The following is a 23,308-nucleotide window of genomic DNA, read 5'->3' on the forward strand; positions in this document are numbered from 1 at the left end:
ACGACAACCATGTTGACAATGTGCCAATGATGGATCAGCCACTGCCCAATAGTGATCTGTCTTTGAATTTAGAGGATTCGCTTGATGCGGGTTCTTGGTCAGATCTATTGGAGAAACTGGGGCAAGTGAACAACAATGTGCAGGAGCAACAACAGCAACAATGGCAACAGCCTACGCAGAACATGAGTTGCGGATTGGGGAAAAGGAAGTCATTCGAAGCTGAAGAAGCAGGACCTGCTAAAAAGTCTTGCATCTGATTTAGTTTTCATGTCCTGATTTTATTTTTAGGCTTTCTTGTATAATGACCAAGGTGGTTACTGCAGTTGTCTGTTTATTTACTTGGCCAATTAATCCAAGGGAATGAAACAATTTTTGTTACACTCTAAAGTTCTTGTATGTATACTGCTACACTTTGTCAATGGATGATGCACTCAACTCTGCATTCGATTTTCTGATTTATTTTCTTAGTCGCTTTGACAAATTCAGTGATTATAACATTGTTGAAATCAATCTACACTCTACAGTGATTTAGGTCAATAGTATTAAGCTGCATTGCTCTGCAATTAGATAATATATTTCTTTTACTTGGTGATCTTATATGTAAAGAAGCTTCAACTCATCTTAGGTATCCCACACTCTTCAACATTTTCTAGGCTATGAAGCCTGAGTTAAGCCAAGGAATAAGGCTAAGCTATTAGCAAATTAAGATCATCCTGGTGTTTTAATGTGCGCTTGTATTTACTTGTGCATTCTCTGGACTCACATTTCCACCCATCTGCAATAAAAGACCAAGAATGTACTCGCATTGATTTAAGGATACGATTGCTGGTATGTCAATAGTTCTGATTTCTTAGACTTTTACTTAATTTCGTACTTGGATAGCCTCATATTGTGAGTAACTATCGCATAATCTACAATGACTAAAATAAACTTGTTGTTTTCTCCTTGGTCTTGCGTTGCATGTCATTTGTTAGGCATGGGAATTCAGGGTTCAGGACTTATATATTTCACTCGTTTTACATTAGAATCTTTTGTGTTCATGTCTTGTGTTGTATTAGTTAAAAGAAAAGAATTAGAACATTTAGACTAAATATATATATGGAGCATGCCTCTGTTCTGTATGCTGAGAAACTTATGAGGGCTTGATCTGTCAGATGCAATAATTAGATGCTGATTGCCAGGGCCGGCCTCAGAGATTTGGATTCCCCAGACGAACTTATAAAATGGTGCCCTTTCAAAGCAGGATTATATTTTTACGGTGGCATTAAGCTGTGTGTCTTACACAAAATATTAATCATATATAACATTTAATTAGGTAGTTAGTAGAAACTTAGAAATAAAAATTTGCACCTAGACTAGAGAGTTAGGATCATAACAATTTATTAAAATGACATACTCATTGCCATCAATTCCTTGTGCTGATCATCACTATTGACCAAATAATATGCATTTTTGCAAGCTAGTATCTTCCTTAAGGGTCAAAGTTACATACTGATATACCTAGAAACATATTAATTCCATCTGCTTGGCTGCAACAATCTATTACTAACTCCAGTAAATGACTGAATGTACGAAATATCCCACTGCCTGTCCAGAACACTTCCAAAAAGTATCACTAGGTGGCAAAGCAAACTAACTGGAATTACAACATGTTTATTTTAACTAGCCTTAATTGCAAATCACTATTTGATAATGGAATTAAAGAACAGGTATAGGGCTGCTTTAGAAAACCAGTACTTAATTTGGACCTCAGTTTTTTAACAATTAACTTCTTATATTTTCATAATAATTCGATTTTACTTTTGCTAAGTATTTTCAAATTATTTATATATGTATACATATTACATTTTGGTGCCCCTTTCACATTTTGGTGCCCCTCTCAGCATGGTGCCCTAGACGTTCGCGTTGGTCGCTTTAACCAAAGCCGGCCATTGTTCATGATTATCATGGACTCAAATGAGAAATATAATAATTTTAATAACAAAACATGACCGAAGGTAAACAAAATTTCAATAATATTTTTAACTATCTTTGCTTGATACATTTTTGAAAATTACTTTGGCAAACTTGTTGCTATCTCTCTTTTCAATGATATTTTTAATTATCTCTGCTTGATTCATTTCTAAAAATAAGTTTGGTAAGTTTGTTGCTATCGGTCTTTGGTAATTATCTCCACGTCATACGCGAATTCTAATTCTAAATTTCGTGAACGCATGCGAGTTAAATTCATATTGTAACAGACCAAAAATTAGTAATTTTTAGATGAAACGAATCGAGCCGAGCATTCGAGCCGACCTCATTCGTTTGTTTGGCCAGCTCTACGTATCATCTAATCTGTGTTATTTAAACTAATTTTAATTTTGGGAATCGACGGTAATATTTTATCTTTAAAATTTTAAGCAATAGTTTTAATATTGTATGGTTCAACATATTTTTTGAAGACAAGAACAACAAAGACTCAATTGTCTTTAAAAAATGAATGATAAATTATTGTCTCCAATTATTAATTAAGATATTATTCTGATGTACTCCCTCCATCCCAAATTAGATAAGTTAGTTGACTTTGGGCACGTAAATTAAGGTGCATTGACTGTATAGTTCCGAAATTTATTTTTTAAAATTTTCTTTTATAAATAAAAATTTCATATTTAAATTTTTATTTGAAAAAATAAAATTTCAAAAATAGGTAATGTAGCTATGCGGTCAATGAATTTTAAAGTACGTGCCCGAAGTCAACGAGCTCATCTAATTTGAGATGGAGGGAGTAAAAAATAAGACACTTCTACCTATTAGAAAAGTAGAGCAATAAATTATTTATTATATAATAAAATAAGAAAATAAGAAAAGAGATCCTTTTAGGTTACATGACACTAGTTCATATACTCCCTCCATCCCAATTTTTGTCTTGGTCAAATTAACTAAATTTTGACTGGTATTTTGTTATTATTTTTACATGATCCTGAAAATTGAAAAAAAACATTTTAAAACTGAATGGAAGTACATTCTAATAATATATTTTTTATAAATTTTTTTAATTATTTAATATATGTAAATTTCAATGTCAATTTGACCACAAAAAGTCAAACAACACAAATAAATTGAGACGGGAGTATAACGTTAGGATTTTTGGATGTTATAAATACTTAAAATGATATATTCTTCAGTAAGATCACGTAGATGTGATAGGGACAACAACACTTATTCCCTGCTACAATCACAGTTCACAGCTTCAGGTTCAGCAGAGAAAATATAGCGGCCTGCAACAAAATCTAGTCTCTCGGAGAAGATGCTTGCTTGTTCCCTGGGTCCAGTACCTTTAGCAGCAAGTAATTATAAGAAGATATTCATCGAGGGTCCGTTTTCCATATTAGAAATATAAAAGATCGAAATTATAAATTACAGTTGCTGCATGAAGACCCAAGATAATCTCTCTTCCAGCTGGCTTAGATCAGATAAAGATAAGAAAGACTCCATCTCAGGCGCCTATAAATATACCAATCTTCTGTTAAATTCACTAGCTGCTTTCTACGCAAGTTTTACCACCACGCTCATACATTAACCTAGTCTGCTCTCAAGTCTTAAGGTTTCAGCATCGTCGTGAATTAGTTATGGCCTTGAAGCTTCCCCCAGGCTATAAATTTTGCCCAAGTGACAAACAGTTGTTGGAGGACTACTTGAAACCCAAGATTCAGGGTACCCTTTCTTTGGATGTCATCCAGGACAAGGAGATTTACGGTCCCAACGCCAATCCATGGGAGATCTTCAGTGACTCGTCCACTCAATGGATAATTTCTGGTAAACAAAAATCTGTTTATGTCTTTACTCGTTTAACAAAGATGGCAGATAAGGAATCATCTGGTGAGGGGAGTGAAGGACACTATGTGAGGACAGCAGGTTGTGGTACGTGGCACGTTGAAACGGGTCGTAAGGCCGTCATGGATGTTAATAATATTCCTATTGGGGAGAAGAGGATGTTGGTTTTTCAGATTAGTGATACTAATGGATTGAAGAATGGAGTTGAGTATTATTGGAACATGCATGAGTATCTTTTGAAGGGGATTGAGGATTATGTGGTTTGTCGGATCACTCTTGATACAATGAAAACTGTCAAGGTTTGCCCCAAAGAGGTTTCTGGAAGACGTGGCAGTGCTAAGTCTAAAGCAAACAAGAAATCCGCGACTACTTCTAATAGTAAGGATGGGAGGGAAAAGGCGGTGTTGGTTGATAGTTTCTGCGATCCAAGAAAGGAGGTGGCCTCTAATATTGATGATTCTAGTACGTGTGGATTCAGTTATGAGAATCAGAGATGTGGTGAAGAGAGGATTGAGATGGTCAATCAGAACCTGTTGGCCTTGACGAATACCCTATGTCTCGATGGTTCTGACCACAGATCAATCCTTAATGAAGGTATGCCACAATATGATGATGCAAGGGGGACGTCTAGTGTTGAAAAACCAGAGGGTCAGGGGCTGAATGTACTTAATGATGATCAGGGACTCAACAATGAAGAAGCCGCCCAACCAGTGATTTGTATGGGTGAGGGTTTTCAAAACATGGGGACAGTATTATCAGATTTCAACGGTGGGTCTGAGGACGAAGTATATCTGGACTTGGAGGATATAAATATAATTGGTGATGATTTCTGGTCAGATGCTGACAATGTGCCGATGATGGATCAGCCACTGCCCAACCGTGATGTTCCTTTAAATTTAGAGGATTTGCTTGATGCGGGCTCTTGGTCAGATTTATTGGAGGAACTGGGGCAAGACGACAACAATGTTGACAATGTGCCAATGATGGATCAGCCACTGCCCAATAGTGATCTGTCTTTGAATTTTGAGGATTTGCTTGATGCGGGTTCTTGGTCAGATCTATTGGAGAAACTGGGGCAAGTGAACAACAATGTGCAGGAGCGACAGCAGCAACAATGGCAACAGCCTACGCAGAACATTAGTTGCGGATTGGGGAAAAGGAAGTCATTCGAAGCTGAAGAAGCAGGACCTGCTAAAAAGTCTTGCATCTGATTTTGTTTTCATGTTCTGAGTTTATTTTTAGGCTTTCTTGTATAATGACGAAAGTGGTTACTGAAGTTGTCTGTTTATTTACTTGGCCAATTCCAAGGGAATGGAACATTTCTTATGACAATCTATAGTTCTTGCATGTATACTCCTAAACTTTGTCAATGGATAATGTACTCAATTCTGCATCCGATTTTCTGATTTATTTTCTTAGTTGCTTTGACAAATTCAGTGAATAACATTGTTAAAATCAATCAATAGCGCTTTAGGTCAATAGCATGAAGCTGTATTGCTCTGCAATTGGATTATATATTTATTGTACTTGGTGATTTTATATGTGAAGAAGCTTAAACTCATTTTAGCTATCCCAGGATCAGAATCACATTCTTCAACATTGTCTAGGCTATGAAGCCTGAGATAAGCCATGGAATAAGGGTAGAGTTATTAGTAAATTAAGATCATCTAGTGTTTTAATATGAGCTTGTGCATTCTCTGGACTCACATATCCACCCATCTGAATAAAAGACCAAGAATGTGCTCGCATTAATTTAAGGATACGATTGCTGGTATGTCGATAGTTCTACTTTTTTAGACTTTTACTTAATTTCGTACTTGGAGAGCCCTCATATTGTGAGTAACTATCGAATAATCTACAATGACTAAAATAAACTTGTTGTTTTCTCCTTTGTCTTGCGTTGCATGTCATTTGTTACGCATGGGAATTCAGGGTTCGGGACTTATATATTTCACTCGTTTTACATTAGAATCTTTTGTGTTCATGTCTTGTGTTGTATTAGTTAAAAGAAAAGAGTTAGAACATTTAGACTAAATTATCTATATATCGAGCATGCCTCTGTTTCGTAAGCTGAGAAACTTATGAGTTATGAGGGCTTGATCTGTCAAATGCAATCATTAGATACCGATCGTTTATGATTATCCTGGAGGCGATTCGACTTGTCTCGGCGAGTTGATTCATCTCGGCAGTGATGAGACAAGCCAACATGATGTGTCGAATTTAAGTTGAGACAGGCGGTACGAAGCGAGACGATACGCGAATTCTGATTCTAAATCTCGTGAACGCTTCGCCTATTCAAATGATCCGTGCCGAGTTAATCTTGTCTTGTAACAGGAAAAAAAAATTGATAAGTTTTTAGATGAGACGAATCGAGCCGAGCTCATTCATCTGTTTGGCTAGCTCTACTTTTAATTTTAGGAACCGACTGTAATATTTTATCTTTAAAAATTTTAACTGACAGTTTCAACTTTCAATCTTGTATGGTTCAGCATATTTTTTTAAGACAAGAACAACAAAAACACAATTACACAATTATCTTTAAAAAATGAATGATAAATTTTTAATATATTTTAATAGTTAAATTTTTTATATATATTTTAATATATCGTTGACACATTTGTGTTTTAGCAACATCTCAGTAAGGTATAAAATTTAATCAAGAGTATGCTAGTGGCTGTGATATATGATATTACTAGGCACAAATATATATATAATTTTTATTAAAAATCATCAATAAACAAATAATGAGTTGGGTGTGAAGTCACTCTGTCATGTTATTTGGACAAAAGTTGGGAGGATCTTGTACTAAGTTTCCAGGATGATAATATGAAGCTCTTATTTCTCTGAAAGTGAAAAGCATTCAGCTAGAGCAAGTCCAAACAATGTATGGACTATGGAGGAACCAGCATAACACATTAGCACATACACTTTTCCCGCCAAAACAAAGACTAAGAAGTATACTCAGACTCTCAGAGTAAGAACATAAATATCTAGCAGAGAAAATATAGCGGCCTGCCTGTAAAAATATCTAGTCTCTCGGAGAGAGCTGATTGGAGGGTTCAGAGAAGATGCTTGTAATTCCCTGTGTCCAGTACCAATCTTCTGTCAAATTCACTACTTTCTACACAAGTTTTACCACGCTCATACATTAACCTAGTCTCCTCTTAAGCCTTAAGGTTTCAGCATCGTAAGTTAGTTAGTTATGGCCTTGAAGCTTCCCCCAGGCTATAAATTTTGCCCGAGTGACAAAGAGTTGTTGGAGAACTACTTGAAACCCAAGATTCAGGGGACGCTTTCTTGGGATGTCATCCAGGAGAAGGAGATTTACGGTCCCAACGCCAATCCATGGGAGATTTTCGGTGACTCTTCGACTCAGTGGATACCCTTTGGTAAACAAAAATCTGTTTATGTGTTTACTCGTTTAACAAAAATCCATGTGTTTACTCGTTTACTCGTTTAAAAATCTGTTTATGTGTTTATGTGATAAAGATGGCAGATAATAGTAAAGTATATACATGTATTTTAAGCGAAACACCACTTGCAATATTGCACTTCTAATACTACCACATGCAATATCACGGTTCATAACCCGATACAGTTTATGCAGTCCCGTATATACTTCTTAATGTTATTAACAGACAAAAGGATATTTATGTAGTTTCACCTCTGTTATACTTCTTTTGTGCTTCTTTTTGCTATATAATGAAGCTGCAACCCCCTGAATCATTCTACAACCTCACGCAACCCTAATTTTCTGGCTAGCATAACAGTTGGAAAATTAGGGTTGCGTGAGGCTGTAGAATGATTAGGCGGGGGTGTTGTAGGTTCGTTAAATAGCAAAAAGAAGCACAAAAGAGCCGTTATAAAGGCAAAATTACACAAATACCCCTTTATCTGTTAATGACGTTAAGAATTATAGACGGGACTGCATAAATTGTATCGGATTATGAAATGTGATATTGCATGTGATGATTTTAGAAATACAGTATTGCAAGTGGTGTCTCGCTTAAAGTACAGGTACACAAAATGCACTTAATTACTCATAATAATATTATATCTATCTCATGCATTTTATAATGAAATCAATAGAAACAATGTGAAATATTTATCAGTAGGCTTGCGTTCCATGAGCTGCAAAAGTTGGGAGGATCTTGTACTAAGTTTCCATGATCATAATATGAAGCTCTTAGTGCATAGTAACACATTAGCACATACACTTTTCCCGCCAAAACAAACACTGAGAAGCTGAAGAAGCAGGACCTGCTAAAAAGTCTTGCATCTGATTTAGTTTTCATGTCCTGATTATATTTTTAGGCTTTCTTGTATAATGACCAAGGTGGTTACTGCAGTTGTCTGTTTCTTTACTTGGCCAATTAATCCAAGGGAATGAAACATTTTTTTTCATCACAATCTATAGTTCTTGTATGTATACTGCATGAACTGTGTCAATGGATAATGTACTCAACTCTGCATCCGATTTTCTGATTTATTTCCTTAGTTGCTTAGACAAATTCAGTGATTAAAACATTGTTGAAAACAATCTACAGTGATTTAGGTCAATAGTATTAAGCTGTATTGCTCTGCAATTAGATAATATATTTATTTTACTTGGTGATCTTATATGTGAAGAGCTTGGACTCATTTTAGGTATCCCAGGATCAGTGTCACACTCCTCAACATTGTCTAGGGTATGAAGCCTGAGATAAGCCAAGGAACAGGGCTAGAGCTATTAGTAAATTAAGATCATCTGGTGTCTTAATATGAGCTTGTTTACCTGTGCATTCTCTGGTCTCACATTTCCATCCGTATACATGCAATAAAAGACCAAAAATCTATACGTACTCACATGGGTTTAAGGATACCATTGCTAGCTAGTATGTCAATAGTCCTCATATAGTCGTATACAAGTAAAAGAGAAGCAGTCTTAATTGTGAGCAACTATCGCATAATTCACAATTACTAGCCTGGACTCAAATGAAAAAATATACTAATATTAAGAACAAAACTTGACTAGAAACAAACAGAAGTTCAATGACTTTTTCAATTATCTCCGTCTAATATATTTTCGAAGAATAAGTTTTGGTTACTTTGGTGTCATCTCTTTTTTCTTTGGAGTCCAAAATTTTAAAAAAAATATAATTTGTTATGGCGATAATATTTTAAATTTATTTATTTTTAATAATAAATGTGTATGTCAAAATGTTAGTAAGATTATAATTATTTATTTATTCAACGATCTAGCAAAATTTGTGCAATCAAATTATGAACAAGTTATAACCTACATTACCTGACAAAAAAAAGAGATATATATAAAGTTTAGGGATCTTTTTAAAAATACCCATCTGTAAAATTATTTTTTTAAAAAATACTACCATCTTTTTCATTGTTTTTAAAAATACCTTTTCATAAATTTTTTTTTTCAAAAATACGATTTGCAACTTTTGCAACCTCATTTGCAACCTTGGGCGGCGCAGCCGTAAAAGTTGCAAATGAGGTTGCAAAAGTTGCAAATGAGTTTGCAAAAGTTGCAAATGAGGTTGCAAAAGTTGCAAATAAAAATGGAAAGTTGCAACTGTTGCAACTGCAATTGCAACTAGTTCAACTGAAAACTGTAAGTTGCAAAAGTTGCAAATGAGGTTGCAAATGAAGTTGCAACTGCAGTTGCAACTTTTGCAACTGCAGTTGCAACTTCATTTGCAACCTCAGTTGCAACTAAATGCAACTGAAAACTATATATAGTTGTAAATGAGGTTGCAAAAGTTGCAAATGAGGTTGCAACTGCAGTTGCAACTAGGGCTGAGCAAAACCGAACCGAAACCGAAAAACCGGACCGAACCGAATAATTTCGGTCCGGTTCGGTCCTGATTTTCTGAAATTTCGGTCAGTTCGGGTATTTCGGTCCGGACCGAAATAAAATACGGTTTGGTCCGGTCCCAATTGAGAAATTTCGGTTCTGGACCGAATGGACCGAACTTTTATATATATAATTAATATTTTTATTTTATATATTAGATAAAATATTATACTATCTCTATCCTATACACTAGTCGACTAAACAATCTTCTACTATCTCTAGAGCCGCGCCTTTGTCACACACGCAGTAGTACACGTACACCGTAGTCCGCACACAATCACCGGCCCCGTTAAATTCAAACTCCACAGATTCATGAACTGAGCAGTAGATACTTTCAGCTATGGATTAGTATCTTTAATTTATTTCCTTGTTGTACCAGTTGTCTTTCTTTGTTAATATACATGATTACATGAAGCTGCTTGATCAGACTACTGCTGCGGTACTATCTTGTTTATAATGCTTGCTAATTTTCTTTGTAAATATAGATTAATTTGATTTTCTTAAAAAATTCGGTTCTAGCGGACCGGACCGGACCGACCGAATTATTTCGGTTCGGTTCCGGTTCGGTCCATATGCAAACTTCGGTCCGGTCCGGTCCAAAAAAATTTCAAAGTTTGGTCTTCGGTCCGTTGGACCGAATCGACCGAATGCTCAGCCTTAGTTGCAACTTTTGCAACTTCATTTGCAACCTCAGTTGCAACTAAATGCAACTGAAAATTGTAAGTAACAACAGATGTATGGTGTGCCCCTGGCGGGGCCATTAGATTACAATAGAATCAACTGAATGCAACCATATGCAACTGAATACAACCATATGCCATATCGATTCCGAAAATGAGGTCGAAAATGACATTTGAAAACTGGAACTTGAAATCAGGAATTCAACTGCATATGAAGTTGCAAAAGAGGTTGCAACACGGCTGGCGCCGCCTGTAGTTGCAAATGAGGTTGCAAAAGTTGCAAACAGTATTTTTGAAAAAAAAAATTTATGAAAAGGTATTTTTAAAAATAATTCTGGAAGGTAGTATTTTTGAAAATAATAAAAGAAAAAGTAAGTAGTTTTGTAGATTTCCCTAAAATTTACATGGTACGTATTACCATTTCTTAATACCATCATCGATGGTTTCTGTAAAAAAAAAAATAATAATACTACCATCATCGATGGCTACATGGTCCATCTCCGCACCCATCCAATTCATCCCGACCTAGAGACTCGCCTTAATTTCTAGTAAGCCCACTTGATCCATCACGATCCTAATAGATCCCCTAAAGAATCAATCTAAATCTATTTCCGAATCCATAATTCTTCCAGTTCTGTTATTTATATTGATTTTGTAATAATAAGTGTTGTTTTGATTTTTATCACGTAATTTGAGGTGAAAAAAACATATTTCTACATATTATTTTTAATTTTTTTTTCTAAATAAAAGTTTAACATCTATATTTTTATTAAAAAAAAGAAAAACTGAAAAATAACGTGTAGAATTATGTTTTTTTTTACATCTTAAATTACGTGTGAAAAAGTCAAAACGACAATTATATTGGGACAAAGGGAGTATTTGATGACCCCTTGTGATTGAACATGTCTTAAATTAAATAAGATAATTTTTTAATTCACATCAGTTTCATCAATTCGATAATATTTTATTATAATCTCTAGATTTAACTCCTTTGGCCCAAATTGTAAAAAGATCCAGTATATATAGTCATACAGTGAATCCTCCGTGTAACATCATTGTATCGTTGTGCGAGATCACCAAATATTGGGATAAGAAGGCAGTTCCACATTCATCGTATTAATCGTTACCCATAATTTAATAATATCTTTATTGTCTAAAAAACCGGAGATCTCCTACTGACCTTCCCCATATTATGTGTATTTTATGTTTCTTGTTTTTATAGAATTAATTTCTATCATTTTGTTTCCAACACTATAGTGATACTACTAATATTCTGCTTTCAAGATTTATTACTCTGAATAGCAATAGTACCAATGATAGTTTCCAATCTTTCCCACTTGGTGATTAAAAGCTGATATTGTTGTGCACTTGAAGCCTCTGCAATTTCTTGTTATGGTACCTTCTGACTTATTGCCCTCTGTCATCTCTCTCTCTCTCTCTCTCTCTCCCTCCCTCCCTCCCTCCCTCCCTCCCTCTCTCCCTCTCTCTCTCTCACACACACACACACACATACACTTTATTTCCCAAAGCTTGAATTTTTCTTGTATCATTTGATAACCTTTACAGTCAAACAGGGTCATGGCCTCATGGGCTAGTCTTGTAATTTATATGCAGTAGTGTGCTTGTATATATTTATGCTTTTGATATTACATTATTGTATACATTTGATTTAAGGTAAATTGTGAACATTTTGTGACAATCTGTTAGGTGAAATCTCCAGTGGTTTATTTGGGGTATGTTGAAATTGCAATGAGGTAGGGGGGGATAGAAATGGATGTTAGACATGAGACTTCAGAGATGAAGTATGATAAGTTCTCAGGCCAGGTGACCCGAAGGACCAGATTAAGAGTGTGGTTTGTTCGGATTTGTTTCTGCATTTTGATATGGACACTTCTTGTTCAGTTAGTCACTGTTGGTGGTCTTTGGCATCCAAACTTGTTAACTAGATCGTTGAATCGGAGAAATAAGTATAATATGTTATCCATAGAGGAAAACGTGGTGCAGTCTACGCCATCTCTTCCACCTGCAAGTGAGTTTTCTTGATTTATTAACTTTGGATTTTATTGGAATTTGCTCATGCATGTCTGTGATTGTTATTTTCCTGATTGTGGTTGGCTCAAGAATTCTCCTTTAATATGACTGTAACTAATGAGATCAAAGTTCTTTTCCAAGACCTCTTCCTAGAATGCATGTTAAGTAACTAGTCAATCTAAAACCTTAAAGGTGTGAGAAAAGGGCTAACAGGATCTTATATATTCTCATAATTTATTATTTATTATGGTTACGAAGGCAAATTTGTGCCCCAAAGATGGGCGCCCATTATCCACTCTTCGACCTAAATATGGGCTTTCGAGTTCTGGGGAGTGAGAGGGAGTGTTAGAATATACAATATGATCCTGACCGCGCCTCCTCCTAACACCTTAAGGTCTTAGGAGAACTGGCAATTATCTCTCAATATCTTTAGCATCAGTTAGTGTACATTAGTTGTAACTTGATAGCTGTGAAATCTGTGAAATCTGATAGTAACAGCCAGCTTCATAAGCCTAATGAGAGGCTGATGGTAGGTGATATGATAGGCTGATATTAAGGGATAATGTAGGCAGATTTTCAGGCAGATAAGAAGGGATTTGATAGCTAATTTTTAGCTCTAATTAGCTCTGTATTACCTATAAATACAGGAGCAGCTTGCGTGATAAATTCATTCAGAAAAAATGCATTTTCTTATATATTTGTGATTAACAAGGTATCAGAGCTTTGAGCTCAATCCTACGTGAAGTATATTCTGAAAGTTTACAATTATTGCACAAATTAACAGAGTATTAATGGGCTTGTGCCCAATGACAGTATAATGTGACGATTACTGATTATTTATCCTAGGTATCATAAGCTTACTGGCTACTGAACTATAATAAGGCTAAACGATGAGTAATATGGAGAGAACTTTGATTTTAATTTTTCATGCCACTCTTTGCAGTTAAAGTGGGCGAGCGAGCCATGATCCTTTACTAATATTGATACGTGAAAACTTTCTTTTTCATTTCATGTAAAATTGTACATTGATTCCACATTTCCTACTATTTTGCAGGGAACTACAGTAGTAATGGATATCTCAAAGTTTCTTGCAATGGGGGTTTAAATCAAATGCGTGCTGCGGTTTGTACTTGTGTTTTCCCTCCAGGTGTTGTTATTATTTTGAAGTACTAATTTACATAGCAAAATGTGCACTTTTCAGATCTGTGACATGGTGACAGTTGCTCGACTTTTGAATGTCACCTTAATTGTTCCGGAGCTTGACAAGACATCCTTCTGGGCTGATCATAGGTATAACTTTTACCTTTCTGTTATATCCTTCTGCTGCTTGGTGTTTAACATATCACCCTGGGGTGCTCAACTTGTAGTAACTTTGAGGATGTTTTTGATGTGAAACACTTCATTGACTCTTTGCGTGATGAAGTTCGGATTGTTAAAAGACTACCAAAAAAGTTTGTCAAGATATATGGATACCAGCCACTAGAGATGGCTCCTGTTAGTTGGTCAAATGAAAAATACTACCTGCAACGGGTATGTTACTCTGTATGTGCTAAAGTTAGTTTTACGTGTAATTTGCATATTTATTGAATTAACTTCTCCTAGTATTTGAATTTTTTCATTTTAAATAATTTGGTACCATTGAGGTACAATAAGTGGAAAGAATTAGACAAGTTCTTTACAAAATTGATTTTATCCACCCCCCCTCCATGTCTGTCTAATTTGACAGAACATTTCTTTATGGGCTTACTTTCACCTAATGCAGATTCTACCACTCTTCGAGAAGCACAAGCTAATACATTTCAAGAAAACAGATGCAAGGTTAGCAAATAATATGATCCCCCTTGATCTTCAGAAACTCAGATGCCGTGTCAATTTCCAGGCACTAAGATTTACACCTCAAATTGAGGATTTGGGACACAAATTGGTTCATATTCTTCGAGGGAAAGGTTCTTATATAGTGCTGCACCTAAGATACGAGATGGATATGTTGGCTTTCTCAGGTTGTACGCATGGCTGCACAAAGGAAGAAGCCGACAAGCTGAAGCGATTAAGGTGATTTCCTATTAAAGTAATCCCTACCCTCGGGGACTTGAGCCTATACTGAATGCATATGCATGTATTTTGTTCCTTGGAAAATGATTTAAGGTCTTTCATTTCAATCCTCTAATTTAATCACATAGTTTGAAGTTTGAACTTGGCTTCTAATCACACACACAGACAGAGTTATTTATGACAGAAAATAGTAATAAGATTGAATGTTTTGGATGTTAGTATATGCAATTTTCTGTTTGTTTTATTTATCAGATCATATTAAAACTCCCTCAACTTTGATTTTTGCAATAATTTTATGTATATATATCCACTGCACTCTCTTTGCAGGTATGCATTTCCAAGGTGGAGGGAGAAAGATATAGTTTCTGAAGAGAGGAGATTACAAGGTCAATGCCCTCTTACGCCAGAGGAGGCATCTTTAGTGCTTGTAGCATTAGATTTCGACAGGGAGACACAAATATATATTGCATCTGGCGAGATATATGGCAGTGAGAGGAGACTTGATCAGTTACGAGTTTCGTTTCCACTTATTGTGAGTAATTTATGCCTTTATGTTGTGTAATCCATAGATTAATCTAAAAATTGATTTACAAATGTTTGAAAACATTTCAATAGACTATTTAGTAAGGTTACGAGGGTGCAACTTCTTATACATTGTTTTGGTGCCATTTGGTAATATTCCGATGCTTTTTCAATGACATCAGTTGCTACTTTTCCAATCACTGAAATAAACTGCCAATTCTTCGTTATAAGAAACTGTATGATTCCTTTGTTATCAAACAACAATCCTCAGAATCCTTTACGAGTCCTCTTAGTTGTCTGATATGAATTGGTTGATGTTTTGATTGGAGTCTTGATGTTACAACTTTTCAGGTGAAGAAGGAGACGCTTTTGGATCATGAAGATCTGCAACAATTTCAAAACCATTCATCACAAATGGCTGCACTGGATTTCATTGTTTCCATTTCCAGTAGTGTTTTCATACCCACATATGATGGTAACATGGCAAAGATAGTTGAAGGTCACCGAAGGTACAAAATGCAAAAAATTTCAAGAAGCGATGTATATATGGTTACTTTCTAACGGAAAAGATCAATGATACTCCTTGACCTTAAGATTCTATTCTAATAAATTATACATCATGCAGATATCTAGGGTTCAGAAAGACCCTCCAGCTTAATAGACGAAAGATTGTAGAATTAATCGATTTACATAAGAACAATACACTTTCCTGGGATGAGTTCTCAGCTGCTCTAAAATCAACGCACAAGAAAAAGGTAGGAGAGCCCTCTCATCGCAAAGTAATGAAAAGCAAGCCCAAAGAAGAAGATTATTTCTATGCAAATCCGCACGAGTGTCTATGTGAAAAACCAAGGTGCATCAACTTGTCACATGCTGAAAATGTTAGTAAAAATTATTGATCAGCCATATTGCTGGGGTGGTATTAGCAATCTGTCGTATTGAATGACCATGTCTTAATGAGGAAACCATGTAAATACGTAGTTGTAGATTGAAGGGTCAGATACTTGATAGTAGTTGAAATACATCTGTCGAGTGTTTAGATTAATGGAGCCAGAGAAACAATTGGTCTGGGAAGAGTGCCGAAGAAGTGTTGCAGGAAACATTGAAATAATCCAAGTCCTATGCAGGAAATACATTCATTTTGTCAATAGTGTTGGCTGGATTCAATATCAGGAATAATATTCTGCAGATGTTCATATGAATACCATAGCATTTCTATCCACAGACACATGTACCAGTAGTTGCTCATAATATTCATTTCAGATTTTGTAATCTACCATCCCTCAAATTAGTGAATCTTTTGTATTTGTAAGACAACCTCGTACTCTGGTCAAGTCTTGCTTGTGTCTGAATTCTACATGATGATGTACTGTATCAGATTTCGCCATCAGCAGAGTGCTCATTCAGGATCTTTCTTGTTTAATATTAAGTTTCGAAAATTGTCAACTGTTAGGTAATATATGAATACAAAGCACCATATAAAAATTACCTTCTCTTGATTTCATTGCCACAATTTTAATTCCAGCACCGGTAAAATGACATTTTCATCACATCAGAAAGAGGTTCATGGATGCCGTGGCTGACATGTGTTCTGTTCTTGATGTGGAAGTGTGGCACACCCTGTGTTAGTACTTTCATATAGACAAGACGGAGGTGTACATGTGGTAACTACCCTCTAAGGCGCCTCTCGACGTCTGCATAAGCTGTAAACACCAGAGGTTTTGCTAAAATAGACTATCGAAATCTCAGAGTAGGGTGTAAATATTTTATCTTAATGTGTATCCAGTTATAAACTTCATGAACAAGATTGTCATCTAGCCTACCTAATTCTGCATAAAAAACAACGGAAAACCAATTCATGCACCTTATATCATATTGATAGCATGCGTTGAACCTTTCCTGTCAGCTATTCTTGTCAATTCCTGTAATTAAAAATTAACATCAACTTCTTATCTCAAACACTAAATCTTATGTTTTCCGGTTCATTCAAGGCCATACACTGAAAATTATTGAGTTGAGTGAGTTCATGATAGTGAAGAAGTAAAAGATGAAGTTTGGAAAAGAATTGAAGTCGCAGATGGTACCAGAATGGACAGAAGCATACATGGGTTATGATTCTCTGAAGAATCTCTTGAAAGATATAAATCATTTTCAAGAAAGAAATAGAACAGCACCTTTAGCTACTAATCCACCTGGATTAAGTCGAAAACTCACACTTTACAGAGCTTTTAGTGGCTTAACCCAAAGAACTGTTTCTCCAAGAACTCATGACTCTGAAAGCCAGCCCATTTTGGTTAACTCAGTGAAGAGATCAAATGGAGAAGAAGGGTACGAGACGAGGTTTCTGATGGTGGCTGACGAAGGAGGAGAGTATGAACTTGTATTCTTTCGGAGGCTTGATGATGAGTTCAATAAAGTTAATAAGTTTTATAAGGGTAAAGTTCAGGAGGTGATGAAAGAGGCTGCTGAGTTAAATAAGCAAATGGATGCTCTGATTGCATTTCGGATCAAAGTTGATAACCCAAAGCATGTAATTTTTGAAAGTCAAGTGGAGATGAACCGTCTTGCTGCTGCTGCTAAAGCTTCCTCGGAAGCAGCTGCTTTAACTGCCTCAGCTTCTACTGCCATGAGATCAAGAAGTAAGTCTATTGTTAAGTACTGCATGTTCATAAAAAAATTTAGTTAATATTGATTGATGCTCTAAGTTGTTGATTAACAGGGAAAGTAGATCACATGGATGTAATAGATGAAGATCATTCAAACACTGGACAGAGATCAGATGATTCTTTCAGTAACGATGCAATTTCTGGAGGCGTCAGCAAGACCAGGGGAATTACATTCAGACCACCTCCGCTGGAGATACTCAGCCATGTTACAGTTAATAACTCTATTGAGACACCTCGTTCGACCATAAGAAGTGTGCTTAATATTCCTATTCAGACTGACTTGAAACTGACCAAGGAGAATCTGAGTAAAGTTGAAGAACAACTTAAAAGGGCTTTTACTGAATTTTACCAGAGGCTTCAACTTCTAAGAAGTTTTAGCTTTATGAACATGTTGGCATTTTCAAAGATCTTGAAAAAATACGATAAGGTAATAAGCGATTTACATTCCCTAGTATTAGATTATTTATCCTTTCTGCTTGCTTATAGTTTCAATTCTGGGATTTCCTGGTCGCTTCAGATAACTTTAAGAAACGCTTCCAAGTCCTACTTGAAATTGGTTGATAACTCTTACATTGGCAGCTCTGATGAGGTGAAAATCTTGAACTTGAAAAGAAATTTTCTCAGATCATTCACATGCTGTGTATGTATGTCCACTGCACGTTTGTAAATGGACATATAAGACATAAATGAGATAATTTTACAGGTTCCGAAGCTCATGGAAAGGGTTGAAGCTGCATTTGTTAAGCACTTTTCTAACTCTAATCGCAAAAAAGGACTGAGCATTCTAAGACCAACAGCCAAAAGACAACGACATAGAACAACTGCCTTCTTAGGTACATTTCTAGTTTCCTCTGCATAAGCTTATCTTATTTTTGAGACGAGTAATCTGCCGGAATTTAATGACGGATGCACTTGATGCCTTTAGTACACTATAGAATTACTCATGGAACTACAGATCACTGGTTCCTGGACATCTTTCTTCAAATGTCTGTGTTTTTTAAATTTAGTTCCTTTCTCATCTTATAGAAAAAAAATTCAGGTTTCTTTGCTGGGTGCACGGTATCTCTCATTATCGCCCTCATTTTAATTGTACGAGCTCGTAACATAATACAAGAGAGTGGCAGAGACAAATACATGAATACCATGTTTCCCCTGTACAGGTAAACTCTGCTAAAAACCTGTTTTTCTACCCTAACCAGCACCATAGTCCATACCCTCATATTGTTATATTCGTTGTAGCCTGTTTGGGTTCATCGTCTTGCACATGATAATGTATGCTGCAAACATATACTTCTGGAGACGATATCGAGTGAATTATCCTTTTATATTTGGGTTCAATCAAAGAACTGCACTAGGCTACCGAGAAGTTCTATTGCTTGCTTTTGGCCTCGCAGCCTTAGCAACAGGTTGTGTGCTAGCAAATCTTGATATGGAAATGGAACCCAAAACAGGGGATTACAAGGCAATTACCGAGCTTCTGCCTTTGGTTTTAGTAATTGTAAGTTCAATAAACCTATATCACTAATCAGTTAACATCTACCCTTCCAGTTGATTACAAACTGATATTTTCACTACTGGTTTATTTTCTGTAGCTTGTGTTATTAGTAGTGATCTTACCATTCAATATCATCTACCGTTCAAGTCGATACTTCTTGCTCACATGCATCTTTCACTGCATTTGTGCTCCTCTATACAAGGTACCGTAAAAGGTGAAATTATCACCAGTGCCTAATTTTCTAGTTATAGGAATAAAAATCAGTTATATGATTCTATTACTGTGAATGCAGGTTGTACTATCCGACTTTTTCTTGGCGGATCAATTTACTAGCCAGGTTCAGGCTTTCAGAAATCTTGAGTTCTACATTTGTTACTATAGTTCAGGTGACTACAAACGCAGAGAAAACAGTTGCAAGGATAACGAAGTTTTCAATACCTTCAATTTCATTGTAGCCGCCATCCCATATACATGGCGCCTCCTTCAGGTACTACAGTTTCTTTTTCCTGTAACAAATATCACTTAAAAGTAGAAAATTAAGTTCTGTTTCTGGTATATTGTCAGTGTCTCAGGCGCTTCTTTGAGGAAAAAGATAATTGGCAGGGTCTAAACGGACTAAAATATCTTGCGACAATTGTAGCTGTGACTACTAGAATAGCTTACAGCCGCGACAAGAGTGCTGGATGGAATATAGTGGCCTGGATTGCCTCTATAATCGCCGCATTTTCTAGTACATATTGGGACCTTGTGTGGGACTGGGGGCTACTAGGCCGAACTTCCAAGAACCGTTGGCTACGAGACAAACTACTAGTTCCACACAAAAGTGTTTATTTTGTAGCCATGGTTAGCAGCCTCCGATCTCCATTCAAATTTACACTTAATTTTCGAGAGTTAAAATAATCTAGTAAGGGGGTACATTTAGTTTTGAATGTAAAAATGCAGGTATTGAATATTCTGTTGAGGCTTGCTTGGCTCCAGACGGTTTTGGACTTTGATGTTTCATTCCTTCATCACCAGACATTGGTTACGATTGTAGCCAGTCTAGAGATCATCCGTCGCGGCATTTGGAACTTCTTTCGGTAATTTTAATAATTCAAAATCGTTAAAATTTGATATCTAATGCAGTTGTTACAGAGTGTTGCATACTTGCATGTGTAGGTTGGAGAATGAACACTTGAACAATGTGGGGAAGTATCGTGCCTTCAAGTCTGTACCACTACCTTTCAACTATGATGAAAATGAAGATGAAGAAGATGCATAATTAGTAATTATATCCTGCTTGTTAGTTTTATTTTATTAGTAAATTGACATGTTATCCGAAAGTTTTGGTTCATGAATTAGAAATCATATATATAATCATATATAATTAGGAAAATGACATGCATTTGTTCCAAACAACCATGTCAATTGTCAAGTAACAAAGCAAGACGAGGTTTATTAGTGTTGCACAAACAAAAATCAAAACATATTCTCCTTAAAGACAGATTAAGAGAGCAAATGCGATATCACAAATAATGGGCATGCCTAACCTGGAACCAAATCACCTAAGCTTCTCCTTGCCAACTTTCCTCTAAGCAGCCCATATAGCCTTCAATCGGCAGAGTGAAAGTTGCCATACAACTATTGATCATCGGAAATGGAGCAAAATGAGGCACTAGCGCAGCCCTCTTCAACTCCTCAGGTAATGCCTCAATCGCTGCCTTCTTACACTTCAACAAATTAGTCTCTGCAGCTTGTCTAGTCCTATGTTTCCTCGTCAAGATCCTCGAATACTCTTTCGCAAGCTTCTTTCCATCCTCAGCAGTCAACTTATACTTAGTATCTCATCCGTATTCACTAAGGTTAGGTTCACTTGGAAGCAACGAGGAGAGAATGAAATTGAAAAGTTATATACAAGTTTTATGGAAAAAGGGGAAATTTTATATACAAGTAGGAGATAATAGTGATTAAATATGAATAGGTTAATTTTCTTGTGATAAAGATTGTAAAGACGGAGCACGATTGGATAGCCCAAGTGGCGGGCATATCCTCTGTTGTCCCGGGACACCCGGGTTCGACTCTGGCTCACCCCGAGAATTATTAGAACAGATACTAATTTGTAAGGCATATAAGCCTGAATTGTCAAAAAAAAAAAGATTGTAAAGACGACAAGGAAAGTAGGAATGGAATAAGTATTCTTTCCAAAATATGTGTGTTAAAATTTTAGTTAAATAGTAGCAATTGAATGATTGCAAGAATAAAAGTTATAAACATTTTCTCTAATAACAGCATATCAAAATACAAAACTCATTCCATTCTCTCTCCGTTCTGTTCCATCAAAGTCAAACACAACCTAAGCCTAAAGTAATCAAATCGAATCCAGGTGTCCCAATTATTCCAGGATTATCATCATCCTGCATTTTACTCTGCTTCTTCAGCTTCTGCATTTTACAACACAAAACAATTCCGTCACAGTCTGATGATGTTTAACAACGAAAAACACCTCAATTCGTCCACATAAATCATTTTAAACAAACAACTTCACTTCAGTATAAATATATTTATATAAATAAATAATTTAGAACCAAACATGAAACTTGAAATACTCATGACAAGAAAAAAGATCCATTTTCTGATGTTACATAATCAGCCTGTCAAAATTAGGTATTGAATTTCCTATTTTCTAATCTGATCACCAGCAGCCCTGCACCCAACAGTTTTGAATAGTTTTGTTGGGGAAGTTGTTAGCAATTGATGATGAACCATCTACTGTTCGTCTTATATAGTGTTTCTTTAATGAATTGATAGCTGTCGAACTAGGGTTCATGTCACAGCGGCACGGGCATGCCAGACTGGGCATGCCCTAGGCATGCCTTTTGTCCATTTGGCATGCTTTTTTACTAATTTTTTATATAAATAATAAAATTTATATAAATATTATATCTTATAAATATTGAAAATTTTAAATATAATCCAACTTCATAGTTAAATATTAGATAAACTACTAATATAAGTTAGTACTGTACTAAGTTCTGTTCTTAATATTTACTAACTTTTGTTATATTTATAAGTGTTATCAATCCTGTAATGATGCAGCAGTTTTTGCTATATTTAATGCAAAATGGCATGCCATTTGGGCATATCTTTTTGTAAAATACATGCCTATAGGCATACCAGTGCTGTGACATGTACCCTATGCTGAACACTGAAATTTCATTAGTTAACCTAAAATACTAACAATATATCAGAACTGCTGAATTTACTATCATAATTTTCTTGTCAGCTCTTGCATGCACGAAATTTCTCAGCATAATTTATGTTTACGGTCTCCTACTGTCGGCTGTCCGTATATAACACCAAATATATACACATGCATGCGCCGTGTTTACGCGTAAACAGAGTTATTATAGTAAATATCTTCAGTCTTTAAAGTAAATAATATTTCTTAAACCGAGTTATTAAACTCTGGGAACCCGACACATTTCTATCTCTTTCTGAATGTGATGTATATGTATCATGATCCATGACCCTCCATGTACTTAGGATAAAAACAAGAACGTACATATAGTATGTAGTACTGGTAGAGACACAAAGGGAGATATAGGGGTCGTTTAGCTGAGATTAAACTAAATGTTTGATTAAATTAAAAATTTATATGGGGATATTTGCCTGAGCTTAAAATCTTAATTAAAGTAAAAAAAGGTGAAATATAATTTATAAGCAATTTAAGAATTAAAAGTGATTAAAATGTTTCGGATAGAACCAAAAGCTCGAGACAAAAACTAGCATTTGTAACTTCTCAAAAGTACCCAACCTCTTTGGAAAAGAAGTGTTTCTCTTGCTTTCCCAATTACAGGCGAATAGTATGCGAGCCGCGAACGTATATATAATACATACTGTCTAATTCAATATGATTTCTCCCGATCTTCGTTACGTACCATTGACACAATCATACAGGCATGCATATATGTACAGAACTATGTTTATTAGCGTAGTGCCGTTCAAGTCAAGTAAAATCTATCTGGCTTAATTTACTTGACATTTAAAATGTATACATGTTTAAATTCAGAAAAACGATCGTATACAAGGAACATCATGCGTGTTTACTGGCCTTGTACTCTCTTTGGGAATGCCTCTTTACTTGTCTGCTAATACCATCTACAAAAATATTAACTACTATGATTAAAGAACATCAAGAAGCGGGCTTTCTTCATCC

The 23,308-nt window shown here is 35.7% G+C and overlaps 3 protein-coding genes across 3 annotated transcripts; all 3 read left to right on the top strand.

Moving 5' to 3' along the window:
* Positions 1-3,608: 3,608 nt before the first annotated feature.
* On the top strand, positions 3,609-5,024 carry LOC108198412 (NAC domain-containing protein 82-like). Its single transcript, XM_017366167.1, has one exon. The coding sequence runs from the start codon at positions 3,609-3,611 to the stop codon at positions 5,022-5,024; it is 1,416 nt and encodes a 471-aa protein (XP_017221656.1).
* A 6,566-nt stretch (positions 5,025-11,590) lies between these two features.
* LOC108198898 (rhamnogalacturonan I rhamnosyltransferase 4) lies at positions 11,591-16,373 on the top strand. Its single transcript, XM_017366672.2, has 9 exons — positions 11,591-11,742; positions 12,055-12,376; positions 13,433-13,500; positions 13,580-13,668; positions 13,746-13,908; positions 14,141-14,430; positions 14,758-14,962; positions 15,304-15,461; positions 15,578-16,373. Exons 2-9 carry the CDS (start codon positions 12,118-12,120, stop codon positions 15,849-15,851), a joined length of 1,506 nt encoding a protein of 501 aa, XP_017222161.1. The 5' UTR covers positions 11,591-11,742; positions 12,055-12,117; the 3' UTR covers positions 15,852-16,373.
* A 256-nt stretch (positions 16,374-16,629) lies between these two features.
* Positions 16,630-20,435, top strand: LOC108198413 (phosphate transporter PHO1 homolog 3). Its single transcript, XM_017366168.2, has 11 exons — positions 16,630-17,591; positions 17,672-18,045; positions 18,136-18,207; positions 18,322-18,451; positions 18,658-18,778; positions 18,858-19,116; positions 19,211-19,315; positions 19,406-19,600; positions 19,678-19,956; positions 20,056-20,192; positions 20,272-20,435. Exons 1-11 carry the CDS (start codon positions 17,000-17,002, stop codon positions 20,372-20,374), a joined length of 2,367 nt encoding a protein of 788 aa, XP_017221657.1. The 5' UTR covers positions 16,630-16,999; the 3' UTR covers positions 20,375-20,435.
* The last annotated feature ends 2,873 nt before the right edge of the window (positions 20,436-23,308 follow it).

This window comes from Daucus carota, chromosome 8 (assembly GCF_001625215.2).
Source record: "Daucus carota subsp. sativus chromosome 8, DH1 v3.0, whole genome shotgun sequence".
NCBI classification, from domain to species: Eukaryota; Viridiplantae; Streptophyta; class Magnoliopsida; order Apiales; family Apiaceae; genus Daucus; species Daucus carota.